Source organism: Myiozetetes cayanensis, unplaced genomic scaffold (assembly GCF_022539395.1).
Source record: "Myiozetetes cayanensis isolate MyiCay16 unplaced genomic scaffold, myiCay2020 scf3, whole genome shotgun sequence".
Classification (NCBI taxonomy): domain Eukaryota; kingdom Metazoa; phylum Chordata; class Aves; order Passeriformes; family Tyrannidae; genus Myiozetetes; species Myiozetetes cayanensis.
In genome coordinates, this window is record NW_026087521.1 from 70,146,758 (window position 1) to 70,172,305 (window position 25,548).

Consider the following 25,548-nt stretch of genomic DNA (forward strand, 5'->3'; position numbering starts at 1 on the left):
GCTCATGCGCAGCGCGGGCGGCCCCGCCTGTCGCGGCCTGGCGGCGGCTCCGGGTAAGAGCCTGGCCCGGCCTGCCCGGGATCGCGGGGGAACCGGGATGGGCTCCGGGGGGAGCGGGGCGGGAGGCGCCGGGATCGCGGGCACGGCCAGGGGGGAGGCGGCGGCCCCCGGGCACGGCTCGGATACGGGGCCCGGGGGCGGCCAGAGCTGGGCTGGGATCCAGGAATCCGGGTCGTTTGCGGTTTGTTTTGGGATCCCTGGAAGTGTCCAAGGCCGGGCTGGATGGGGCTCGGAGCGACCTGGGATAGTGGAAGGTGTCCCTTTCCGTGCCAGGGGTTTGGAACGAGATGGGCTTTAAGGTGCCTTCCAACCCAGGCCGTTCTGTGTTTACATAAATAAACCCCACCTGCTTTGTTACTGACGCATTATTTGTCTTTTTACCTTAACGTTTTGCCAGCGTGAACTGGCCTCAATTCGTAATGCACTTCAGCAGTTTTAAAAACAGCACAATTTAGGAATGCAGTAGTCGCTGGAATTCCTATATATATTTTTTTTATGTATACACATATATATATAAATTCATATATATATGTATAGATATATAGATATATATGTATTATATATATGTATTAGATGTGTATATATATGTATTATATATGCATGTATTATATATGTATGTATTATATATGTATGTATATGTATTTTAAAAACATATGTATTATATATGCATTACACATATGTATGCATATATATGTACGTATATATGTATGTAAATATATAACGTACAAATTTATTCACTATACAAAATGTATGTGAGTATATATGAATATATATAGCATATAAATATATGGACTACACAAAAATGCACAAATACATAAAATATATAAATCCAAATAACCATTATTATAAATATTGTGACTATTACAATAAATATGTTAAATATAGAATATGTAAATATAGTCAATATAAATACATATAATGTTATGGTATTTAATATATTTAATAATATATTTAATATTAAGAAATAGATATTATAAATATATTTTTATATATTTAGCACTGTATATATGAAGATATAGTTCTTTAGCAGACCACAGAGAAGCGGCCAGGCCAGCAGGTAGAGGGACTGTGGGGATGTGAGAAAGAGGCTGATGAACAGCACGAAGTGCCACTCTGGTTGAAAGTTTTTGGAAGTTTCTTGTTTTCCATCAGAGGTGAGAGAGGAGAAGAGAAAGAGCAGCTAAATGGAACAAAAATTAGAAAGCCAAAAGTGGAAGAGACAGAACAGAACCAGAAAATAAGGAGTTAGAGCCAAGGGGGCTCAGTAGGATACAGGAGCCCCAGGGAGGAGGAGGAGGCTGGGGTTTACTGACTCCCAGGCAAGGCTAATGTCCAACTGATTATCCCTCAGGTAGAAAAAACCAAACAAACCAAACCAATCAGACAAGAACAAAGAGTTCACCGAAATGTGACAATGGCCAGTTCTTTAAGAGGTGAAGTGGTGAGACTGTACAAAAATGTAAGTGTCTTAAATGCCACCAGCACCTTCCTTATCCAGAAAACGAACCTCTTTCACTGCACACTCAGTTTATTAAAAACACATAATTTTTTTTTTTTTCTCTCCAAGCTGCTGTACCTTGGAAGGGAGTACCCCAAAGGAGCAGACTACTTTAGAACCCGTTTGAAAGCAGCTTTCCTGAAACACAAGGACGAGAAAGACCCCGAGAAAATTAAGCAACTAATTGCACGGGGAGAATTCGTTATAAAGGAGCTGGAGGCTCTGTACTTCCTGAGGAAATACCGAGCCATGAAACAGCGCTACTACAGCGATGACAACCAGTGACTGCACGTGCAACCAACACACCCACGAAAACTCACAATAAAGGAGATGTAACCTCAAAAGAAACGAAATGTAAATCCTTCCAGCCCCTCTAAGGTACAAGTTAGGACTTGGCTTCCCCTCAAGCAGTCGCTTGGGGTTGTGTTTTCACTAAAAGTTCAGGTGTGAAACGATTTTGCGGGAAGGGGTGGTTGCACAGCTGCTCACTTTGCACACTTCAAAATATATGTTGAACAGAAGCTCTTGTTACCTCATAACTGTTTGAAAGTCAGTTCAAAGTGCTAATGCTTTTTACTTGGAGGCTTAACTTGAAAGTCCTCTGCATTAAATGATTGATTTCCACTCACCTTCTCAAAAGTGAAGTTCTCCACTCAGCCCTGGTGAGGCCACATTTGGAGTACCGTGTTCGGTTCTGTCTCCATAGTACAAGGAAAACAGAGAGCTACTGGAAAGGGTCCAGTGGAGGCCACAAAGATGTTTAGGGGTCTGGAGTATGTCTTATGAGGGGAAACTGGGGGAGCTGGGCCTGTTTATTCTGGAGAAGATTTGAGAGGGGATCTCATCAATGGATATAAATATCTCTGAGGTGGGGGTCAGAGGAGGGTGCCAGGTTCTTCTCAGCAGTGCCCAGAGACAGAACAAGGAGCAGTGGCCATAAACTAAAACACAAGAAGTTCCACTTCAGCACGAGGAAGAACTTCTTTGCACTGAGGGTGCCAGAGCACTGGAACAGCTGCCCAGGGAGGGTGTGGAGTCTCCCTCTCTGGAGACATCCCAAACCCACCTGGACGTGTTCCGTGTCACCTGCTCCAGGTGCCCCTTCCTTGGCAGGGGAGTGGACTGGATGATCTCCAGAGGTTGTTTTCAACCCTGACAATTCTGTGATTCTCTGAAAGTCAATTCCTAAAGTTTTTAACCTCATCTGCTTAAACTGCAGAGGCACCACCTTCCTGTGTGAGGAGAAAGACTTCAGGGTCAGGACAGGGGGGAGTTTGAACAACAGTGATTTCAGCTGAAGCCAATTGGACCCTGAAGGCAATTTCTGCTACTGCTAATTTCTGGTGTTGTGTAACTGCTGTAGGAATGGAAAACTTGATCTTTGCTCTGGGAAGAGAAGTTTGGCCATGGCTGTTTGCTCCAGGGTATCTCTGCAGGCCTTGGCTCGACTCACACAGACTCGTGCCAGAGCTGACACTCTGTACACTGTAGGGTTGGTTGGTGTTTCCACCAACTAAACGACACTGGAGATAGAAATAATCTTTGAAAAATAGGTAAGGAATGACTGCAGCAGAGCTGTTGGCAATACCAGTCTTTACACTGTCATAAATAAGTATTTTAGGGTCACTAAAAGAGCCGCTGGCACAAGTTTAATATAAACGCGTGACAAAGTCCATTGGCAAAATTCACTCCACTACTCACTAGATGTCAAAACAGACAGAGAAAAAGCCAGCTAAAGTCTAAAATTAATCAATCTAAACCTAAAATCAACCAAAAATTATCTGTGTGGAGGAAAGAGTAAGGTTGTAAGAAATAAGGGAGATGCTCCTGAGGAGTCAGAATGTTCAGACTGGACCCCCTTGCCAGACTTAGCCCTGGACTTGACCAATGGTTTAGGCCTAACAGTTTAACAGCACCTAAACTTAACAGCACTTAATTGACACCCTGATTTAAACAATTTAACAAAAGGCTCATACAGCATTTACTGTGAGCACGACAGTAATTCATAGGCCTATTTTATTTACAAATCCTAAGAACTTAAGAATTTAGGAGAGCAACATTCACAGCACGTTTGCTGTAGGATATCCACACTCACCCAGATCTAAAGGAGCACGTAGGAAGTATATACCTGTGAAAAATTCCCCTGGAATTCAGTGCCATTGCTGCTCCAAACACAGCAAACTGGAGAGTTCAGTGGCTCTGAGAGGCCTCACTCAGAGGGAGGTGCTGGTGTGTTCCAGGAGAGCTCCCAGGGTCTCTCCCTCAGGACTGCTGCTTACACATCCACAAGGGAGTTGGATTTAGTCACAGTAATTTTTCGTCCTGACCACAATTCGGGTCGGTAACTTTCTCTGAAAGCTTGATAACAGAAATGCTGCTCCACTGGGGATGTTACCCAGGCAAGGAAAGTAAGTTTCCAAGGCTGGTTTAAAAGCAGGAGGTCGTTAAGGCAGCTGGGAACAGTGTTCCTGGTAGGCTCAGGAGGAGCTCAGCCCAGGTGCTCCTTGTCAGGGCCTAAGGAGCATTTCTGAGATCACTGCCGAGGAGGAGGCAGCGGGAGGGATTCACTCCCACACAAAACACCCTACGCACACAAAATCCTAGAAGAGAATTTAAAAAACCACGGCTGGGTACACTGCTTTGTGACAAAACTGCACTTCAGTTTCTAGTGCCCTTCCACATCAAATGAGCTCCTCGGAAATCAGGTGCAGTCAAACCTCCCCTGTGAGAGGCAGGGAACACCCAGGGGCAGCACCTTTGGGACAGGCAGCACCTAAAGAAATGCAAGAAATAAAGGGAGAACAATTCCCAACACACACACAGTTCATGGCATGCCCCACTACTGGGATGAGGCACCGACATTCTTGCAGAGAAAAAGGAAGCTGGGACAGAAACTCACAATAACTATTTTTTATTACATTACAATAAATAGGAGCAGTACAGTTTGACAAAAAAATGACAAATTCCAGATCACCTCACAGCACGTACTCCTAAAAACATTAAAAATTTTAAAACAAACAGTGGTCTTTTTTTTTTTTTTTTTCCTTTTTTTTTAACTTAATGTCTGGCATGACCAACATTCCTAGGTCACACAACCAATTTATGGAAAAACTGGATCACACTGCATATGTTCCACATCAAATAAAGCACAATGTACAAAATGTGCATGTTTCAGTTTACACTATACAAAAATAGTTAAAATACATTCCAGGTAAACATATTACATTAAGAAGTCATTCTAGTAAGAAGTTGGCACTCAAGAGGAAAAAGCAGAAGTATTTTCAACATGAAAACACAAGACAGTGGAATAAAGAAATGTTAGGAAAGATTTACCATCTACGTAGCTTCATGTAAACTTGAGACAAAATGATTTGTTTTACAGTTTGATGGTCTTTGAAGGTAATAATTGTATTGCTTCATAGTACAGACAAGAGCAGAAGATTGTGTGTGTCAGTATTTACCCACTGCAGAGATCCTGTTACTGTGACCAAGTCCACACTTCTCAGTTAGCAAAAAAAAAAAGTTTAGGGCAGTGAAACTGGTCAGAAGAATTGAGTTTGGAGCAAACCAACGGTGCAGGTGTTCAGCAGGGTCACATAAAGCTGATGTAAGAAGTAAGAAGTACTCCCTGACACATGAGAATTCCACGTGTGAACGTGGTCAGTGACTCGCAGGCTCGTTCAGTAGTTGCTCTCAGGACAGACAAGCACCCAGGGATGTTCTGGGAAAGCATGGGGGGTTGGTTGTGGGCTTTTTTTTTTTTTTTTTAAGTAAATAAGGGCTAATCTGAATGGATTTTGTACTAATTTAATCAGACTGGCAGCTACAGATCACATTTGCTGAGAAAAAAACCCCAACACTAGCTTATATATAGCTTTATAGTAGAGCTATATAAATCCACATTCGATGAATAAGACATTTCAGCTACAATTTCCTAGGAGTTTTTGGTTAAATGAACGTCAGAATTTTAGACCAGCCCTAATTTTACATGCAGTGTGACTCAGTTACCAAAATTAAAGCAACCTTAAGATTACTTCCATTTGCTCAAGGCATACTATCATTTTTGCTACGTTCTTCATGTATAGTCAAGAGTGCCTAAAATGTGCAAATAACCGTCTCCAACACATTTTAACCCTGGAAGCTCTGAAACACTTTGTGGCATCAAGAATCCGTTCCTATTGGTCCTTACAGTACAACATTAGGTTCTCCTGTTGCTGTTTTTCAGAATATTTCATTATCTACGTTTCACACCGAAGCTGAAAGGAGGGAAGGGGGCTTTGGGTTTTGGTGAAGGGTGTGGGGGAAACCACGATTTCCCTCAGCCACATAGAAATTAAAGAACACACAGGATGTGTTCCCTGCCAGCTTTGCAGCTCTCCACCTCCAACAGTCACTCTGGGATTTTTTTTTTTTTTTTTTTTTTGTAGAAGCAAAATAATACTTTTCTCGGGCAGCTGCACCTTTGGCATCACACAAATGGTCCGAGTTACACAGTGCAATTTTTACATACCTGTGTAAAACTTCCATGGAATTGTTTAGGTGTACCTTAGGGCAATGCTGCTCTTCCCTGTTCCCAGCTTTCCAGTCCAGTGTCCTGAACTAGAGCCACGTCTTCAGATGTTCCTCTGCAGCTGAGTTTGGCTACTATGAAGAAGTGAACCTTCAGGGACCAAAGCTCTAATGGAACAAACAACTCCACATTTACAGCGAGACAACAGGAACTGGCAACACTGGGACTACTGGCTCGTACTTCAGTGCAGAATAACTAGGCTACTGCAGTACCAAAAAGTGAAAGCTCCTACAAAAATCCTTGCGTTAATTCCAATCAGAAAACAAAGTAAACAAACAAACAAAATGAAACAAAACAAAAAAAAAAGGAGGGGAAGGGAAAACAAAAATCACAAGAGAACTTAATCACAGAGAAAGACAACATTAAAATCTTGGCCTAGCTTCATGATAGACACTGGAATGCCACTCACCAACCATTAAATCTGTGCAACAAAACTAGTACTTCACGGACATCACACAAACAACACTGACTCTGGAAACCATGCTGACAGTTTGTGCAAATTCCACACCATTTCCGTGGAATAGTGGATTCCCAAATTATTTGCATGAAGCAGCTAAATTCAACTCATTCATTCACTCATTTGATGTTACTAGAATTTAAGATCTCTCCCCTATTTTACACAAAACTTGGGCATCTGGAAATATTTAATGCCACTCTTGGGGGGGTGGGGGAAAGAATGGTTTTACTCCACTATATAATTTAGGATTAATTCTGATTTAATTCTTATGGTAAATTCTGGATCCATGTATGAATTAACCTAAGAATTTGAATCAATTTATCTGTTAAGGCTTTTTAGTATTTCCTAGAGACACTAAGGGTGAAATCCTGCACCTACAGAACAAAGCTACTTAAAGGTTTGACACTGGGGGGGATTTCACCTCGGTCTTCAGACACAAAAAGTCAGTGAAGGTCTTAAAGCAAAGCATTAACAATAGCAAATCAACCTAATTAGAACTTTTACTTTTTCCATTGCCAGATGTGCATTGCTGTCTTTTTTTTTCATTTTTTCTTTTTTTTTTTTTTTTTTAGAAAAAATAGAGTCTTTAAGGAGTGACTGTGACAAATTGCAGTGAAACTTTTTTTTTTTTCTGAAAGTTTTTATCTTTACATTCATTTAAGTTGATCTGAAATGCTACAAGACTAGATGCCTAGAAGCAAAAATCTACAGGAAGACTATAAAGGCTTCTGGTCTCTATTGCAATAATCAGTCTAAAGTAAAGGAAAGGCTGAAATGAGAGTCTCTTTTGCTAACTAGTCCTTTTTCCCAACCAGATTTATAAACCCAAAAAATTTACAGGGGATGTTAGAATGTGTAGAGCATCATTTAATTGTTTGCTTTGCACACGGAAGTTCACAATCAGTAAGAAAAATAGGAAGTTAGCAACTGTGCATGCACCAAAGAGTCCTAAGACAGTTCTCAGGTTTTTTTGTGTGGTTTTTAATGTTTGTTTTCTGGTTTTTTGTTTGTTTTTTTCACAGGCATTGCTAGTTCAAGAACCAACAGTCAAAGAATACTGGCACTTTTAAGAGGAATGAAGTTTCCACTGTCATTTAAAACAAGCATTCAGGTAAAGCTAACAGGATCATGAAGCAGAAAGTAAAGTAATGCTAAAACAAATGCTAATAATTTAGTGTAATGTACAAAATTACTTCAGTACTTCTTAAGGATAAATTGTATTTACATAATTATACACTTTGTCTTTGTCTTCTTTTTCTTCTTTTTACCATCTTTGCTCATCTTCTCTTTGTGTTTTCTGATTTCTCGGACTAATGTGTAGAAGGCATCATCAACACCCTGAAAAGATACAAAACATGGACACATTAGGATCAGATCAACACTTACAGCCTGTGTCCACCTGTCCTGGCCAGGTGAAGGGGCTTCAATCAGCAGGTGTTTTGCTGCCTGCCATACAAATCAATCCAATCAATCCCACATCCCAGTGATAAATTAATCACCTGATCAATCAAGTCTGTTCAACTTGTATAGTTAAAGGCACGTGGAACACATTCTCTCTGGTGCTGCATCATGTACAGGCACTTAAAATATCCATGGCTCCAATACCACAGCTACACACACAAAAGCTCACATTTGTTCACATGGAGTAGATTTTTCATTATTTTGGGGGGTAATTATAGCTGAAAAAACTGAACTAGTGAAAAGAGAGTAGTCTATCCAAGAGCCTGATATGAACCATTATCAAGTACAATATTGTACAGTGAACTATATAACAACCTATTTGCCTCCAACAATTTCTGGCCTTGCTTCAAATTCCCAGTAAGTTGACAGTCCGTCTTTACCTTTAGTAACTGAAGTAGAAGCAGTTATAAAATCACGAATATAAAAAAATTCCTTGATTCTTTGCTGCCTTACTCCTTGTGATATCTTTTGAGGGATCAGAAATAGCTGTATAGTGTTACTGGATCACTGCAGAACTGAGTCTAGAAATTCAGCCCTAAAAGTGGCAGGCAGCTTGCTACCTCTTGTCAGCCAAACAGTTTTCCCTTCAAGCTGCCAATAAAAATGAACAACACTCTGTTTTACTCCTCTGTGCCTACTTCAGTAAAGAACTGGAAGTGAACTCTGAAAAACACACAACAACAGAAAGCCAGAAATCTCCTAATTCGCTGTTTCAGCCAAACACCAAGTGGTGCTGAAATTTAATATGAAAAGTCCAAACAACAGTGAGGTGTTAAATAGCTTCACTCAAAAAGCAACACTTCCAGTATAGGCTAAATTGAATTAAAACTTTCAAGTTCATAAAACAGTTACATATAAACTGATGCTCAAAGTCTTTGGCAGTCTATCTGCCAATATTAATAGCACTCTTTTTTTTTACATTGCAAGACCTTGCAAATAATCTGTTCTACATTCTGAGGTATTATTATTGATCAATATAAAATCAATGCAGGTCACATCCCCCATTAATCCTTTGAGAATTAAAAACCCTTGGTCTTATTTTACAGAGGGCTGTTTGCTTCTATCTTCAGCATTACTGCACAAGGTGAATACTTAGCAATATTCATGTAGGGAAATGGTGTCATTCAAAGTGGTTCTACTGCAGGTCTTGATATTAAGAAGGAGGACAGCATTAAGAATCAATCACAACAGAGAGAAGAACGGTTTCCTCCTCAGAACATAAGAATGGTATAAGAAAAATCTCTGCACAATGTTCTTCTACATTTCCTTCCAGAACCACTTCTCAGAACTGGCTTTCACTGCAAAGTAAGTCTTCAAATGTGCAACCCTTCCTCCTCACTAAACTGGTCTTAAAATAAATGCAGAGAAAATAACTTGTACAAAGTAACATCCAGATACTATTATGGACCTTTAAACACACGACTTGATCATCGAGGCTGAAATTTTCACTCTACGAAGATGATGATCTTTCAAACCTGTTGCAAAACAGAATCACAGAATGGTTTGGGCTGGAAGGGACCTTAAAGATCACCCAGTGATCTTCAGTGATTCTGCTGTGGGCAGGGACAGCTTTCCCTCGACCAGGCTGCAGAACTGACTCAGCTTTCATCCTTGCATTTACACCTCTGTAAATCATTAATTATTGATGAGGTACTTAGTAGTCTGGCCCTGCCACAATTCACCTTCAATTCAGGTAATTAATCCAACATGACACACAAAACTACTCAACAGAACACTTGTGAGTCAGAAGTGGAGAACTCGAGATCGAGTGAGGTCTTTCCACTTCCCAGCCTGTCCATTAAATTTTAAATGTGAGGAGTGGACGCTCTGTTGACAGAAGGTCCCTGAAGGCATCGATGGGGTGAGATCAAAGGCTTGGGTCAAACCTTTCCAGGCAGCTCTTTGAGCAGGAAGGGGCTGCAGGCAGCTGACCTTCCTCCCCCTAACAATGGAGTTGTTGTGTGCAAGCTTTTTGGAAGGTTAAGTCGTACTGAATGAGTGCTTTAAATCCAGGCTCAGATTAGAAACTCACAATTCCTCGTGCAGGCTCAGAACTAAACCCCACTGCCTCAATAAAGGTGCTTTGACGAGAGTTTGCTCCTGGCATTTGTTTCTCCAAAGGGCAACTAAGGAAGGCAGAGGGAACAGAAATGTCAGAAGTGTTCCCACAGAACAGCCTGCTCCTGGCTACGGCTTTTCTTCGCAGCACCACACGGTCCCATGACCGTGGAGAAGTCTGGAGATGTGCTTGCATGGTTACTACCTATAAGAGCTATCAAGAAACACCAAATTCATAAGGAATTCAGAATTCCTTAAATACCCGAGCCCCAAAAACAGACCTTTGTTCAAGTTTTAAACTGTAATTTTTTTGTATTTTTTTTTAATATATACTACATACATACATGTATCAGTCATAAGGAAATATTTTGTACCCCTCTGTATTACTATGGAGAAATCACTTAATTAGAATTTAAATTGAGAATCTAGACATTTTTAAATTCAAATCTAGAACTTTTGTAATTCAAACTTTCCACTATTAACTGAGCTCATTCTGAATTACATTACCTAGATATCTAATTTACACCCTGGAGAAACCAGTCTACTTTTTATGTACAAACTCTGATGCTTTCAAGAAAGAGCTCTTTTGAGGATTTTACACTGAGTTACAGAACTTTCTTCTTGCTGGTTGAAAAATCACAGATGGGGAAAAAGATGTTCTGTACCTTCTGCTTTACTGTGTGACAGCCAAAGGAATGAAACTCTGGAAAGCATCAGCTTAAGAGCAACTTGGGTAGTCAGAGTTTTCAGTCTACCTTGTAATTCAGTATATTACTATGGCTAATATAACTAAGGCATCCTGGAGGCAGCAAGAAGATAAAACAATCACAGGATATTCTGGAGTTAGAAGGAATCCACAAGGATCAGAGTCCAATTCTATTCCAAGAGAGGAGCAGAACACTCTGAACCATCCAATCTGATTATTCACAGAACACTGTTCTAAATGCCAGGTTTCTTATTCCACCCAAGTCTCCACTGACCTACAACTGTACCATAATAATTTGGAATACACTTTCTCCACCATAACTTCCTAAATACAGAGTTGCTGGAATGACTGTCTGTACCACCTAGAGGATAAACATTTCCTTCCCTGAGCAGACTCTTGGAAGTTCTGGAGTCTTATATCCAAGACTGTTTTCTAAATAAGGTATAGGAAGAAAAAACCCCAACAACAAACACTGAAAACTCAACAATATTCACTGCTGACAAAAGATACAAGTCAAATTCCACTACACCTCTGTATGAAAACACACCTTGAAGAGGGAACAGTTTTTCTTTTACACAATGGGAAATTTAGCCCTCGCCCCCTTGTAAGGGCTCTCAAAGAAAAAAGGTGAAACCTTACTTTTCCAAATCTGGATCACTCAGGATATTATAGCTAACCAAAATAAGAGAATTTCTGGAAATGGTAAATTTTTTAAGCTGGAGAAAAAACAGGGAAAAAGTGGCATGGCATAAGGAAGGGAGAACTGAGGAAACCTGTACACCAGCCAGATACTGCCTTGCTGGATTAGGAACCTCCTATTTCTGCATCTGAGAAGAACTGCATGGTCTCATCCCCTCAGTTCATCAACCTGAAGAATCAATCAATATTCACTTCAACAGCATCTGCAGTATAATTCTAATAAAACTTTTCCCCCTCAGCTTCTTTAGGCTCAAAACCAGCTCTCCATTTCACAGACGGAGATATATTGTGTTAATCCACTTATCCAAACCCCAGGAAACAAAACAAGTCCACAGCACCTGGGTGTTTGCCGGGAATATTACTGAGGACACTGAGATCTGATTGATTACATATCTTAAATTACATCATAATTAACCCCAAAACGCCTGATTTGCACGGCACCATCAATCATTTCATATTTGGCAAGTGATTCGTTCCACTTCACCCTGTTACGCTCCAGAACTTACCCTGTCACATTACAAGGCATTTTTTAATTTTCACGCACCCTGGAGTCTTTTCTTCTTTGCTGATTTTTTTCACTCTGTACTGTCGGATCTCTCGCACCAATGTATAAAAAGCATCCTCCACTCTCTGCATTGCAAAACACAACTCCTTAAAAAAACCGCTTCGTTAACGACTCAGGCACGCCGGGACACCCGTGGAAAGGGGGAGAAAATGCAACAAACCCACTGAAATGATGAGCTTTACTTGAGAGAAGTGTATGGATCTTCATTTATGTATTTCAAATGCTGGGCTTGCTCACTTGCTGCTTGAGAAATACTTTTTAATGCAAGCAGAGGAGACACATTTATTGATTAGCCATTACTGTGATTATCTACGCTTCAAGGTCCCCTTTTTGCCTGTGCATGGTAACACTTGGCCAAAAAAAAAAAAAAAAAGACTTTCTTCCATTGCATACCCCACTGAAAATAATATTGCTTGTGTTACTGAATAATTTCTCCTATTTCTTTGGGTATGAATGTGTTTAGGAGGCACAAAACTTAGATTGTTAACTGGGGGGTACTTACAAACACACACAGTTAACCACCTTCTGGCACTTCTTAGCCAAAGTGAGACTTTTTGGGCTGTTTGGCAAAGAAAAGCAAGCTTGTTTATGTTCTGTTCTTTAAAAGGAGGTTGATTTTCTTCACAAAAATCCTGTGTAACAAACTAACAACCACAGAAAAAAATCTCCCCAGGTAATTTCTCAAGAGGTTACAAAGAAATAAATCTTCTAACTCCGGAAGATTCTAACTGATTTTCAACTAAAAAGTATAAAGACTGAAGATGTCTTTAACCAAATACGACATAAAGAGGTACAGCACCAACTTTAAGTTATAATACCTGTTATTTTAAACTCTGCATACACTGAAAAAATTAGATGAATCTGTGAAGATGTTCTTGTTATAACAAGCTGCAAAATATTTTGCTGAAGCTTTTCCAGGGGAGGACAAGTGTCTCCTCTGCCCTACAATCCATCTCACTACTTGTCTCCTCAATCAGATCAACAGGGTTCTTAATTTAATACAAACTCATCATTTGAAAGTAAAGCCAGAGCAGATTGATGATTGGGGAAAAGAGCACAACCATTTAAGCCCCCAAACTTTATTACTACCCAGTGCACAATGTGGGCTTTTATTTGGCAGATTCTCCCCAAATTACCTCTCCAATTCACCTTCGTATGATGCAGCCAATAACAAAAACCAGCTACCATTTACTGCCACAGTCGCTGGGTCATTTTGCATGACCTGTGCCCTGGGGTGTCACACTGAGGAGTCATTCCTAACTCACTGCTGCTCATCTGAGGGTTCTTCTCAACTACAAATGGGAAGATTTAAATTAATTAGATTTATTTATTGAGTTGTATTTCTCTGTATATACATAACGTGCCCTGTTAGGATGTGGAGAAGGACGGACCAGGCGACAAGTCTCGCATTCCGGGCCTGAGAGTTTGCAAAACGTAAAAAAAGCCATTAAAGGAAAAAAAAAAGGGCAAAACCCAAGTAAAGCTCATACTTTCGTGTTTTTCTGGAAGGAATGGAAGTATCTCCTGAAGTGGAGACAGGAATCATGGATCAGCTGCTACGTGCCAAAGCACAGGCTGCACAAGAATCGACGTTTTTGCACATCTCCCGGTTTGCAGCAGAAATGTGTAATTTGATTATGGAGCTTTCACAGGAATAATTAGGTAACAATTCTTCAGTCAACATTTATTGCCAACTTTCCCATCACCAATATGAGCTGTAATTTGCTTTAGCAATGCAGAGAGACGGAGGGACACAAGAGTGAGAAAAGAAATTGCCATTACTGCCACCACCAAGAACAGTCTTCTGAAAAATCTGTACAGACACGGATTTGCTAATTCCATTAGCACAAGGTGACATTTTAAAGAGCCAGGTGCCAGCCTTGCAAACTCAGGTCATTTTAATACCAATTTCTTCTAAGATTCTTCAGGTATTTTTTCCTTCAGTGAGCAATGTATATAAAATACGACGATCCGGTTCTTTTAGCTGTCAGAACCAGGAGCAAAAATACCCCTTGGCAGTTATTAAAAACTTACAGCCCAAAGAACCCATGACCTTGAGGCAGCATTTTCAAGATGCTTCTGACTCCTGAATGACAGCCAAACACTCAATTTAAAATATGACTATGTGCAAAGAAAAGCTGTTTCAAATACAGACCAGAGCACAAGCAGGAATCTTCACATCTTCTGCTTCTCTAAACACCACTTAAAAGGAACTACTAAAAGTTAACCCTGACACCTCAAAAGTGTCCCGTGCCCACCTTTATACCCTTTATCACAGCTGATGCTCTAAAAGCAACTGTTGGACAAATAAAATTAAAACTGACTGAAAAGGAAGTTTTAAGATGAAACCTGCACACAGGAACTCGATTCAAAATGGTTTGGTGTGAAACGTGTCATGAAACAGATATGGCAAATCCTTACAAAATGGTTCAAGCAAACCAAGTTACCCAAGTTATCCCTGAATTTTAGCTAAGATTTAGGAATGGATTTCTGCAAATGCTGCCCCTGTTACTTCATCAAAACAAGACACAGGTCCTCAAGTTCCTTTCATCACAAGGCTGTGGCCTAACCCACTGTACATCAGACAGCTGAAATAAATTCTTTTTCAACAGCATCCTTGTGATTTGGGTCAACTTCTTCATCACACACTTCAAAAGTGTGTTTAAGTCCACATTCTCAGACACAATACATAATGTTTTGGGAAACCCTTTACTATGCTAAGAATAATGTCGTTTATCTGCTTGTCTTCTGAATTCAACACCAGCAGGAAAGTTGAAGAGTTCCAAGGGAAACAAAGTCCCACAGTGTTACTGCCTTACAAAACCACCAGTACTGCCATGTGTTTATATTCAGAAACAGGACTGTCACTCTTTTTCATCAATTCCACTATATTCACTTCAGTCAGTGGTCTAACTACAGAAATTAATAATCCACCACCCTGTGGCCAAGTTGTAGGATCCACTAGGCCAATGTTTCACGGATGAACTCAATGATTGATATGAAAATTCACACAGGTACTTAGTTTAAAATACAAATCCCTTTGCAGTAAGTTAAAGTTTGCATCTTTATTGTCAGAACCAAAGAATGTTAAACAAACACACTAACTTTTAGAACAACTTATCTGTGCACTTCATTTCCGTGCTTTTCTCTTTCCTATTCCTGAACATGCCTATGAATTCTTGAAGATCTTAAAAACTGGTTGGAACTGAGGCCTCATACAATGCCCTCAGATTTTTACTTATATTGAATTTTAGATTTAGACACAGACTGAAACAAAATTATAGTTCATGGGCCACATGCAGCTCGCACCACGGTTTGAATCCTCTAATTTAAAAATGCTTTGGAAGAGGATATGTGTGTTTATATATATTTTATTTTTTTTTTAAATATAACAGTGTAACTGAAAAATTATATGTACATACAGTGTATACACACACATATATATAGTCACATACACTAATACTTAGAGGATCTTGCTATAATTAAAGATCAGGTTCTTCCTCCAATTCCCTTTTGTCTTCTCAAAAATACTTTATTAACAGAGCATGTTACGAAGCAGTTTCATAACACGTGTTATGAAGAGCACTGGGGAAGAACCAGCAGCAAGTGGTGCCAACTTTTAGAAGCCAACATGCCCAAAAGAGTCTGCTGGGCATCTTTATTTTCAAATATCCATGAGATGCCTTTAGGGGCTCCTTATCTGCAGACGGTGTAAAGCTCAGCTTTGAAAAAAACAAAAGCCAACAGTCAGATCCTTCCCCTGGCATTTCAGCTGGCACCTCCAGAAATACAAAATCACAGATAAATGAGAAATCACAGGGTGACAGTTCATGTCTGACTGATCTCTTGTCCTCTGAAACAAGTAGAAAACCTCTGTCAGACCTCTTGGAAGTCTGAAACACTACAAAGCATGTGCTGCTTTACATAAAAACCAGATTATGATGCTGAACAGGAGAGGTGGGTTTTGAGCCTGTGATTTTTTACTGGCCAGGCACGGTGGGGCTGCTTGCAGGAGTAAATACAGGTGGGGTGGGGAGAAGGAGATCTTGGAAAATTCACCATCCTATCAAAAGAGTATTTCCCCAAAGCCTGATGGTCTATAAAACAGACAGAACAAAGGAAAGTCTAGATGTTACTACAGAAATCACATGATTTCAAGCCTCAAATGTAATTTCAGAGTTATGTTTTTTACCCTTCTATCTTCATGCCAGACACTAATACAGGACCTTCCAAAGAAGGACACTGTAATTATTCAGTACACTTATATATCATTCTTCAGGACACTTTTGTGGCCTTATTTATTCTCAGCCAATAAAGTTCTGTACTTCTGCCTTGGTTTTTTTAATTCTAACAGAAGCTTCCTCTGTTGCCAAAAGTTAGTGCTCCTTTGCAAAGTTTTCATAATCAGTCCAGGTTTCAACTCGTCAAAAAAACCTGGGTGGGTCTAGCAAATTTGCAGTAATAAAATATTCATTTCTCAGGTCCAAAAATAACTTAAGATCCTGTCTATGAGGACACTCTGCCAAGTGATGCAGCTCAATCTGTCGAGCAATTGCACTGAGCACTCGCTCAAACTGCAGCGTTCTGCTCTTATTTTCTGCTGCACCTGATTCCTGACTCTGGACTTGCACAGAACAGCTCTGATTATGCAGAGAGCACGAGCTACTCGGTCACTCAGGCCTGATCTAATATGTCCTGATAGTAAAACTTTATACTCTTAAAAGAAAAACCACATACCAGCATTTGCTTTCTTCCAGAAGTACTGAACCAGTCCCACCTCTATCTGCTTAGTTTCTTTTCTCCTGAGTGCACTGAGATATCACCTTTGCCCTCACAAACCCTGAAAGCACTGAAAGGACCAGTTTATGGTACCAGTGGGGTACAATAAACCAACAATGAGCTCTGAAGTCTTGGAAAAATATTGGTTTACACCAACAATTAAACCAGGAATTAAAAAAAAAAAAACAAACAAAACAATTTATGGTCAATTGCTTAGCTATAAAAAGGTGTATCAAGCATGTCCTGCTAATCATAGAATCAGTGCCTCATGGAAAAACTCCTTTTGTTATTAATGAGAACACTTCAACCAGAATAAACTAATTAGCTGTTTGTCTGTTTAATCTCCTTGCTGAGGGGGAAAAAAAAAAAGCATTTCACCTCGAAGTAGAAGTGCTTTGACTCTGTTAAAACCTATCAGAACATTCAGAATGCTGCAACCACCTGAGAGAGGAGAGCAACAACAGCAGGTCAGGTCTGACTCTGAGCTTGAGCAGTTGAAGCCAATCACTCATCAATGGGCAATTACCAGCTGACAGAAAGAAGAGACACCACAAGGATTTCCAATCTGGAGAAATATATCCATTGACAGGACCAAGCAATTGTCAAAGAGAATTGCCTAGAGAATAATTAACATGATGGTAGTTCAGATGAGAGCTCTGCTTTTGCATCTGGCAAGTTTTGAGCTTTACCTGTCTTGTCTTTGCTGATGTTTCAATGAAAGGAATTCCATAACTTCTTGCTAAATCCTGAGCTTGTTTTGTGTCTACTGTTCTGGAAGGCAAATCACATTTGTTTCCTACTAGCACCATTGGGACATCTTCAGAGTCTTTAACTCTCTTTATTTGTTCCCTAAAAAGAAAACAAAACAAACAAACAAACAAAAAGAGAGATTTTGTAAGAAGAGTCCTTACAGCCACTATTTAAAAAGCATCTTGAAATATTAGATGTCCTTGGCAAGAATCTCAAATAAAAATCATTCATTTCATTACTTTTGCCTTGCCATCTACATTGCCTTTTCCCCTTCCTCCTCTACAACCAGAGGAAACCCATTTATAACGTTATTAAAAATGCCTAAAACTATCAATAACTTAACATGGCGTGTTTGGCACTCTGATGCTGCAAACTCAGTGATCTTTGGCTGGATTTGCACTGCCTTCTACCAGCATTCCCAGGAAAATTCAGGATAATGGTAAGCTACTGAGTTATAAGTGATCTGGGATGGCAATCACCAGATTGCTTCTACCTCTGTGTTAGTGTAGTCAACAAAAAAAGTGAGTTGATATTTTTCACTAATTATTTTAAAAAAGAGAAGATGAAGGAACTAATAACACAGGTTGTTTTTTAGCTCATTCTAAAGCTCTGATTTTGTGTGTCTGCCCTTCTTAGGTGTCGTGGCTCACACAGGTTCACTTTTTCACAACATTCGTGGGTATTTCCCCCTCCAGCCCAAAACAAAAGCAGCAACTTGCATTACTGTCTGTACAATCCCAATTGCTCCAGTTTTTCCACCCTGGCAAACAACTTTACCTGTGGAATGGGCAGAATTTACCTGTATGTAAGTCTTCACTAGGAATACTGAAGTCACACTAGTTCATACCAGAAGAGCTTCCAGTATTGTGCAAACAAGGCAGATTTTCACACTACCCAAAATTCCAGGTAAAAAAAACCCCAACAAAACGCACAAATAAGTTGCAGTGTTGCCAATTTGCAGGTTTCCCCTTTAAAATGCTATTTCATAAGAGATTATCTAGTGGAATAACAAGCACCACAGCCACCTAATACAACAGCTGGCCAACCATCTTTGCACGTACACACCTATAATGGTGAATATCTTCAAAAGACTTTGTATTGTTTATAGCAAACACACACAGGAAGCCTTCCCCTGTTCTCATATACTGGTCCCTCATTGCACTGTATTCTTCTTGACCTGCTGTATCCAGAATATCCAAGAGGCAGGTTTCTCCATCGATTACTACTTGCTTCCTATAGGAATCCTGAGGAAAGAAAAAAAACAAATACACCTTGGTTAAACACAAACAAATTGGATTTCGAACACCAGTAGCTCTGGAGATATTAAAATTATTTACCAGTAATAAGAATGACTGAAAACACTTAAAAGCCAGCTTTACAGATGGGCAAACAGGAAAATAGTGTCCCATATTTAGGTGTATGCAGAAATCCACAGGTCCTTTTAGGGCTCTTTCCACATGTTCTTGTTTGTATCCCAAATCTTCTCCAACCAACAGTGCACCTGTACACACACACCCCCCCCACACCAAGGGAAGTGTTTTCATTTCTTATTTTGCACAAAAAGAACAAACTGGATCCAGACCAAAAGCATCTCCCCTTTTGCCTCTGTTAATAGAAGAATGAAAGATGCTTCTTATCCTGATTTTAAAAGATTGGACTGTGTTTAAGCTCACTCAATTTACCAAATTTTTTTTTTTTTTAAACTGAAATTTGACCTTCATTCTATAGGTATTTACAAAATCACTGTGCCACAACAATGCACAAAATAACAAACCAGAAAGAATACACAAGAACAAGGCAACTTCCAAGAATCTACCTGTGCCACTTAAAAAGATGGGAAAAATAAAAACCCTTCAGTGTTTAGGACAGGAAATCTGTTTTGTATTCCTAAGCAGGTGTATATAATGATATCTGTTATTAAGCTACCAAAGCTGAGTTGATATATTTGAAGTTCAAGCTTTTTAACCAAGACAGAGTCACATAAAAGCCCCAATGGGCTGGTTCATAGAGATGTCAGAACAAATTATTTCAGTGCTATCAAATCAAAGCTTTCAGGTCACTGATTCAAGTGGCTAAATTCTGCACAAAGTCCCAACAAGTGGATATTAATGTCTATTTACATCTCTTTTTGAGTACTAGACCTAGTATCTTACACTAAACAAACTCTGTAATCTCACATTTACCTTGGGTCTGGGTGACATTTAACAGTATCAGGTAAAACAATACTGAGTGTTTACCTTAAAGGAAAAAAAAGTTTACCTCCAACACGATTTTGGAACTATTTATTTCTCAAAAGTGCAAACTCAGCGTTCAAGTAAGAAGCAGGTAAACCTGCTTTGGAAACACATGTAAGCCATGTGTCATTATTGATACACCTGAGACAAATGTACAAGCTCCAGGATGTTTTAAAATAAGGTTAAGATTCTATCTCACTGCTTAAAGGAACAAACCAAACACCACAAACGAAAAACATAAAAACCAAACCCAAAGGATGAATCTTCATTCCAAGTCACTTATATTCAACAGCAGATCCCTCATGTCCCTGGATATCTTTATCACAGTTCCCAGTGAAGCCCTAGTAGAACTTCTAGCATTATACCAGACAGATTTACAAAGCCTTCATTCTCTCTTCTTGCCATTTGGCTGCTAGTTTAAAAATATGAAAAGCAGTTCTTGAAAAGCCTGTACTATTCCTTTCCATCTCAGCACTTCAAAGGGAAAGAAATTCCCTTCGACTGAGCTCCAAACAAAAGCTTTAAGTAATTTTCATCAAAGAAAATCATTTTTTAAGAGAGAAGAAGAATCAATTTAAGAACTGCTGGCTTTAACATGTCTACTATGTCAGCAGTAGCAGCAAAGATGTACCTGGATAAAGCACAGCACAGGTACAAAAATTACTATTTCAAGATGTTTAGTTGTTTTGCCACTTCTGGGGAAAAAACTGTCACTACCTAGAAAGAGGATCTGAGGCAGAAGGAAGAGAGAGACGTGGGAGAGAAAATTCAGGGTTATTATTTCCTTCCAGACTACTGAAATTATAAATATTTTGCTTTCTCGCCTTCCCCCCCTCCCCCTTGCAAAACACGAAACCTGAATTGTCATTAAGACTATTAAGTAAAAACAAAATGCAAACAAGAAGTTGATTCCTAAGTAGTACCAACTCCAAACTTGAAACCGCAATTTGACAAACCTGACACGTCTATGTGATTTTTTTAATATCACTGATCACTTAACCTGCTTTTACTGGCCTTACACAAGCCATAAAAACCAGCATGAATTATGTTAAAGGAGTAGTAATTCCATCTGTTCACAAGCACTGGCAAGAAAACATCACATGAAATCTTAGCTCTACTCTACATATGAAATTTAGCTTAAAAAAAAAACCCCACTGCTTAATAAATCCCATCTAAGCAAGTAACTATTCTTTGGTTAAAAATCCATTATACCAGCGATTTCACGTTAAAATATCACAGCTACTTAAGAGTAAAGCTACTGGTGGGAGTTTCACAAGTGCACAGGTCGTTTAAGAACACGGACTTAAATATCAGTATTCCTAAATCAGCAGAGGGATTTTTGCTAATCCAATCCTAAAACCCCTGACAAGCAACTGGGAACGCTGCTCTTCCTCTGGGACGTTTCAAAGACAAGGGGTTTTTAGGCCTAAAAACACAGCCGAAAGCTGTGAAAGAGACAAAAATAAAGCGAATCGGGACTGCGCTGTCACAAGATTTAACAAGTCTCGGCCGGTAGAGGGCACTGGCCCAGCTGCTCGGTGTGGATTTCCAGGGTTGCTGCACACGGAATTTAAAAATTAAACACTTAAAATCGCCCTGGCTGCAAATCCACGCCGGGAGACCCACTTCAGGGAAGGGATGAAACTGTGAAACACGGAGATCTGAGCGACTGTAGCCACCCAAACGCTCATTTTAATTCCTCCCCACCCCTGCCCTGCCATCTGCTAAGCTGGGAAGGTAAGTAAATAAAATACTCAAGCAGGCCATGAAACTTGACATTTTCCAAGCAGGTTATTTGTTGAATCATCAGGTCTATTCCACTGAAAACAGCAGCATCAAGGACTCTGTAAAGGCAACGAGTATCTTTTTCCTCTCTTCACAACACCACAATACTGGAAGTACGGAGTTTCATTCTGTTAATCACAGGAAAGATTCAGAATTATTCAATAACTGTGTAGTGAGGGAATAGATAACAAACACTAAACTCTCTTCTCTGACTACCCCAAAATATTTAGCTGGATGACCTGCGAGGGAAAACCAGCATTTTGCTGTATGGCAATGAAAGAAACAGTACTGAGTGACAAACAGCAGCAGTGACACTACTAAACCATCTGAACTGTTACTATTTACAAATCAAGGCAATTTTAGCCTGATTTCCTCATACTAAATAAAAACCACTCCACACCTATTGTTCTTTAACCAGCCCCTACCACCACAACTGCATCTGCAAAACAAGCACCATCACACAGCCCTTCTCTGCTGAGTGGGATTCTGCCCACTCATTTAAACCCATTTTTTTTTTAATCTGCCACTCCAAATCAGAGCCCACTCTTACTATAATTGAATTATTGCCTTACCTACACTATTACAGCACTGTAAGCACACACAAGGTGATTTACCACATGAGTAGGAGGATAAATCTCCATCCTCAAGGTCTCAGAATTTACAAGATAAAATCAGTAGACAGTAGACAAGTAACCAGTAGACAAGTAACTTGTAAGGGTAGAATATTAATACCATTGAATGTGACAAGTTGTAAATGCTGGTGCAAACCCCATTAGGTTAATTAATAACTAATTAATTTAGCATTGATTCTGGACCACACCACAGTCATCATGCACACCACTGGATTTGTGGCTGCCCCATCCCTGGAAGTGTCCAAGGCCAGGCTGGATGAGGATCTGAGCAACCTGGGATAGTGGAAGGTGTCCCTGCCCACGGCATGGGCTCGGAACTGGATGATCCTTTCCAACCCAGGCTATCCTATGAATAAAGAAGACAGTTCTGGGATTATCAGGTTCACTCTACAAGGAACTGTATTTTCGTTTTATTATTTCACATTAAAATGCATTTGTTGTTCCTCAAAACACTCAGCTTGCTGATTAGCAAAATCCCCCAAGGGATTTAGGAATCCTGGCATTTAGTTTCCCGTGTTCCTGAATTGCTTACACGGTCACAACTTGTAAGACAGAACCTCCACAGCACCTTCTGTGGTGCCAAAACACACCTTTAAACTAAGAGAAACCCAGATAATTGTGAACAAGCACCAAAGACCAACATCCTCCAAAAGCTCCTTTCGCAGGAAAAAGTAAAACCCCCATTTTGCTCATTCCTCTCAATAAATTCCGCACGTTTTCTGCTTTTTAAGAGTGTTTTGGGTGGCTGCTGTTGTAAGATTTCAGCCTTAACAACTGAAAAAAGAGCTGCTCTCCTGGTGTGAGTCAAACACTCTTCTCTCCACGGGTCTAGTCACAAAATCTTCTGCAGGTATGATCCTATTTGGCCACGCAGCAGAGAGACAAGAAGACACAAAGGCACATTTAAGGTAACCTCAAGCCAACACAACTCAATTTATTTGGGGCACTTTAACTCAGGCCTTCACCTAACACAGCTCTCTGCACCTCAGGGCACCGGCTCCTTTCAACTTGTGCCTACCTGAAAAAAATCACTACCTAGGCGCTTTCCAAGTCTCCATTTGAAGCCCAGATTTAAACCCTTGTGATTCCTTCAAGTGAGTTTGGAAGTGCCTCACTGTACAAACAGATAAATGAAGTCACAGGCTGCAGAGCCTCAGTGCTGGGAACACAAAAATCCTGGGTAAATTACGGTGTCATTTCTCCCTTTATAGAGTTATTAAATCCAATGATCCACAGGAGATTTCAGACACCACCAGTATTTTTCTTATATTTAAAAGGCAGAGCTTGTTTGCTCATTAAAAAGCTTTAAAACAGCACAACTTTTAAAGCTCAAATACAATTTCAAGCTCTGAGGCACTGTGCCGCGTATTTCAAAGAATTCACTACAGCAGCTATCTTAGAACAATTTTTCTAGGTACAGAAACGTGCACTGGTGTGTACTAGAAAAGAAAAAAATTAAGTCAGGCACCATTTTTTGTTTCATTCATTGTAACATTCCAGGACACATTTTTCACTGAGAAATGAGAAAGACTGGCACGTGCATTTCAGAACTACTACTTCCCTGCTATCAAAGAAGAAAAGAAGTCACATTTAAGAGGTTCCTCAAAGCCACGAAGAGTTTTGCCAAGCATTTTCAGATGAGTTTGGCAAACACCTTGTCACCGAGACCACGTGCATCCAAACTGTCCGAGCCAGCATGGCAATTAACACCACGCTCTTAATGAATCCAAATTGTTAATTTTTTTCACTGCAGCTGTTGCTCCACAGCCAGAAGCAGCACAGCAGCTCCTCCTCCAACGCTGGTGCGGTGCAGACCATTATCTTTGAGCTCTTTCGATTATAAAGCCTTGTTCTTGTGGTTAAAGCGTCCAAAAGCAAACAACCACCGTTACTAGTGATAATCCCTCTCCACAAAAAGTACGAGATGAAATTGTTTACCTCTATTGTGGGGTCGTACTCGTCCACAAAGTGGTTCTGGATTAGCTGTATTGTCAGGGCGCTCTTCCCTACACCACCAGCTCCAACCACAACAAGTTTATATTCTGTCATTTTTTTAGCAGACCTGACGACAAAGAAACCAACATTAAAGCAGAGCCGGGCTCCCACTAACGAGGATGCTGCCTGTGCGTTCTCATCCAGCCTCGCGTTCCTCCCACTATTTACACCGGGAAGCAGCTCCCTCCCTGGAAGACAAGACATAAAAAAAAAAAAAAAAAAAAAAAAGGAGGGGATGAGGGAATTCTCCAACGTTATGTATACAGGGAGTGCAGCGAGGGCGCTCGGCTGGGAGGCAGCGATTACAAAGGGATTAACCCCCCCCACATACACGCACTAAATAAGTAAAAGATACACTAAATAAGTAAAAAACACACTAAATAATTTAAAAAAAATACAGCAACTGAGTAAAAAAATACACCAAATGAATTAAAATAATACACTAAACGAATAGACAATACACCAAATAAGTTAAAAAAAATACACTCAGTTCTGGGAAAGGTCGAGGAGTATCCCGTGCCGGGGATAAACCCGTGCAAGGATTTGGTTCCCCTCCCGGGCGGCTCCCGGGAGCCCGCCCGGGTTTTTAAGGAGCGTCCCGGAGCCCCTCGGGATGAGCCTCCCGTGCCGGGATAAGGGGCAGGGAGAGCACGGCTCGATCCCGGCGGCTCCCCCCGCACACTCCAGGGCGCTGTTCCCTCGTAATTCCCGATTCCCGGGCTCGCCCGGCACCGGGAACCGCCGCGGCGACCCCCGCCCGAACTTTCCGGCTCGGAGGATTTGGGAAAAAGGGGAGGCGGGGGGAAAACATATACATATATATATCTCGATATAAATATAGGAGAGCTAAAGGAGCGGTGGAAGGGGGGGATCGGCTCGGCGTGGCCAGCGGGTCCCGCAGGGCGTTGGCCACCTGTCCCCTCCCGCCGGGAAGCACCGGGAATGCGGCTCCGGGGGATGCCGGCCAAGGGTGGTGGCGGGGGGGACAGCGGGGCAGGGCGAAGGAGAGGGACGGCAGGAGGAAGGGAAGGGAAGGGGGGGTGAGAGGAGGGGGCTGCGCTTCCTCGGAGGGGAAAGCGGCGAAGGAAAGAAGGAAGGGAGAGGGACGCCGCGGCTCGGCTCGGCTCGGCTCGGCGCGGCGGGGGTGAGGCGGTACCTGTGTGGCGGTGCCGCGGGAGCTGCCGGAGCCCGCCGTGGCCGCCCGGCGCCCCTTCCCCCGCTGTTCCCCCGCTGTGCCTTCCCGCTCCGCGCCCCTTCCCGTCCCTTCCCGTCCCGGTGCGAAATGGCGGGGGACGGGCA

General features: G+C 41.0%; 2 protein-coding genes across 4 annotated transcripts; one reads left to right on the top strand and one right to left on the bottom strand.

Moving 5' to 3' along the window:
- Positions 1-20: 20 nt before the first annotated feature.
- On the top strand, positions 21-7,817 carry ETFRF1 (electron transfer flavoprotein regulatory factor 1). 2 transcript variants are annotated; one of them, XM_050324333.1, is made up of 4 exons: positions 21-53; positions 1,412-1,519; positions 1,628-1,936; positions 7,608-7,817. In XM_050324333.1, the coding sequence occupies exons 2-3, from the start codon at positions 1,475-1,477 to the stop codon at positions 1,841-1,843; spliced, it is 261 nt and encodes an 86-aa protein (XP_050180290.1). In that variant the 5' UTR covers positions 21-53; positions 1,412-1,474; the 3' UTR covers positions 1,844-1,936; positions 7,608-7,817. The 2 variants fall into 2 exon arrangements, with proteins under 2 accessions (XP_050180290.1, XP_050180291.1); XM_050324334.1 differs by having other exon boundaries at positions 25-56; positions 1,416-1,519.
- KRAS (KRAS proto-oncogene, GTPase) lies at positions 4,454-25,548 on the bottom strand. 2 transcript variants are annotated; one of them, XM_050324330.1, is made up of 5 exons: positions 25,406-25,548; positions 24,193-24,437; positions 18,669-18,847; positions 17,543-17,702; positions 4,454-7,923 (listed from the first exon to the last, which is right to left on the bottom strand). In XM_050324330.1, the coding sequence occupies exons 2-5, from the start codon at positions 24,301-24,303 to the stop codon at positions 7,807-7,809; spliced, it is 567 nt and encodes a 188-aa protein (XP_050180287.1). In that variant the 5' UTR covers positions 24,304-24,437; positions 25,406-25,548; the 3' UTR covers positions 4,454-7,806. The 2 variants fall into 2 exon arrangements, with proteins under 2 accessions (XP_050180287.1, XP_050180288.1); XM_050324331.1 differs by having other exon boundaries at positions 24,193-24,316; positions 25,406-25,545.

Excerpts from the sequence above, each read along its gene's own strand:
- ETFRF1 (XM_050324333.1), top strand. The coding sequence starts at position 1,475 with ATGGCCAGTTCTTTAAGAGGTGAAGTGGTGAGACTGTACAAAAAT. Across the intron at positions 1,520-1,627 it reads TGGTGAGACTGTACAAAAAT|CTGCTGTACCTTGGAAGGGA; the intron begins GTAAGTGTCTTA and ends TTTCTCTCCAAG.
- KRAS (XM_050324330.1), bottom strand. The coding sequence starts at position 24,303 with ATGACAGAATATAAACTTGTTGTGGTTGGAGCTGGTGGTGTAGGGAAG. Across the intron at positions 18,848-24,192 it reads AGTACGACCCCACAATAGAG|GATTCCTATAGGAAGCAAGT; the intron begins GTAAACAATTTC and ends TTCTTTCCTCAG. Across the intron at positions 7,924-17,542 it reads CATCAGCAAAGACAAGACAG|GGTGTTGATGATGCCTTCTA; the intron begins GTAAAGCTCAAA and ends GTATCTTTTCAG.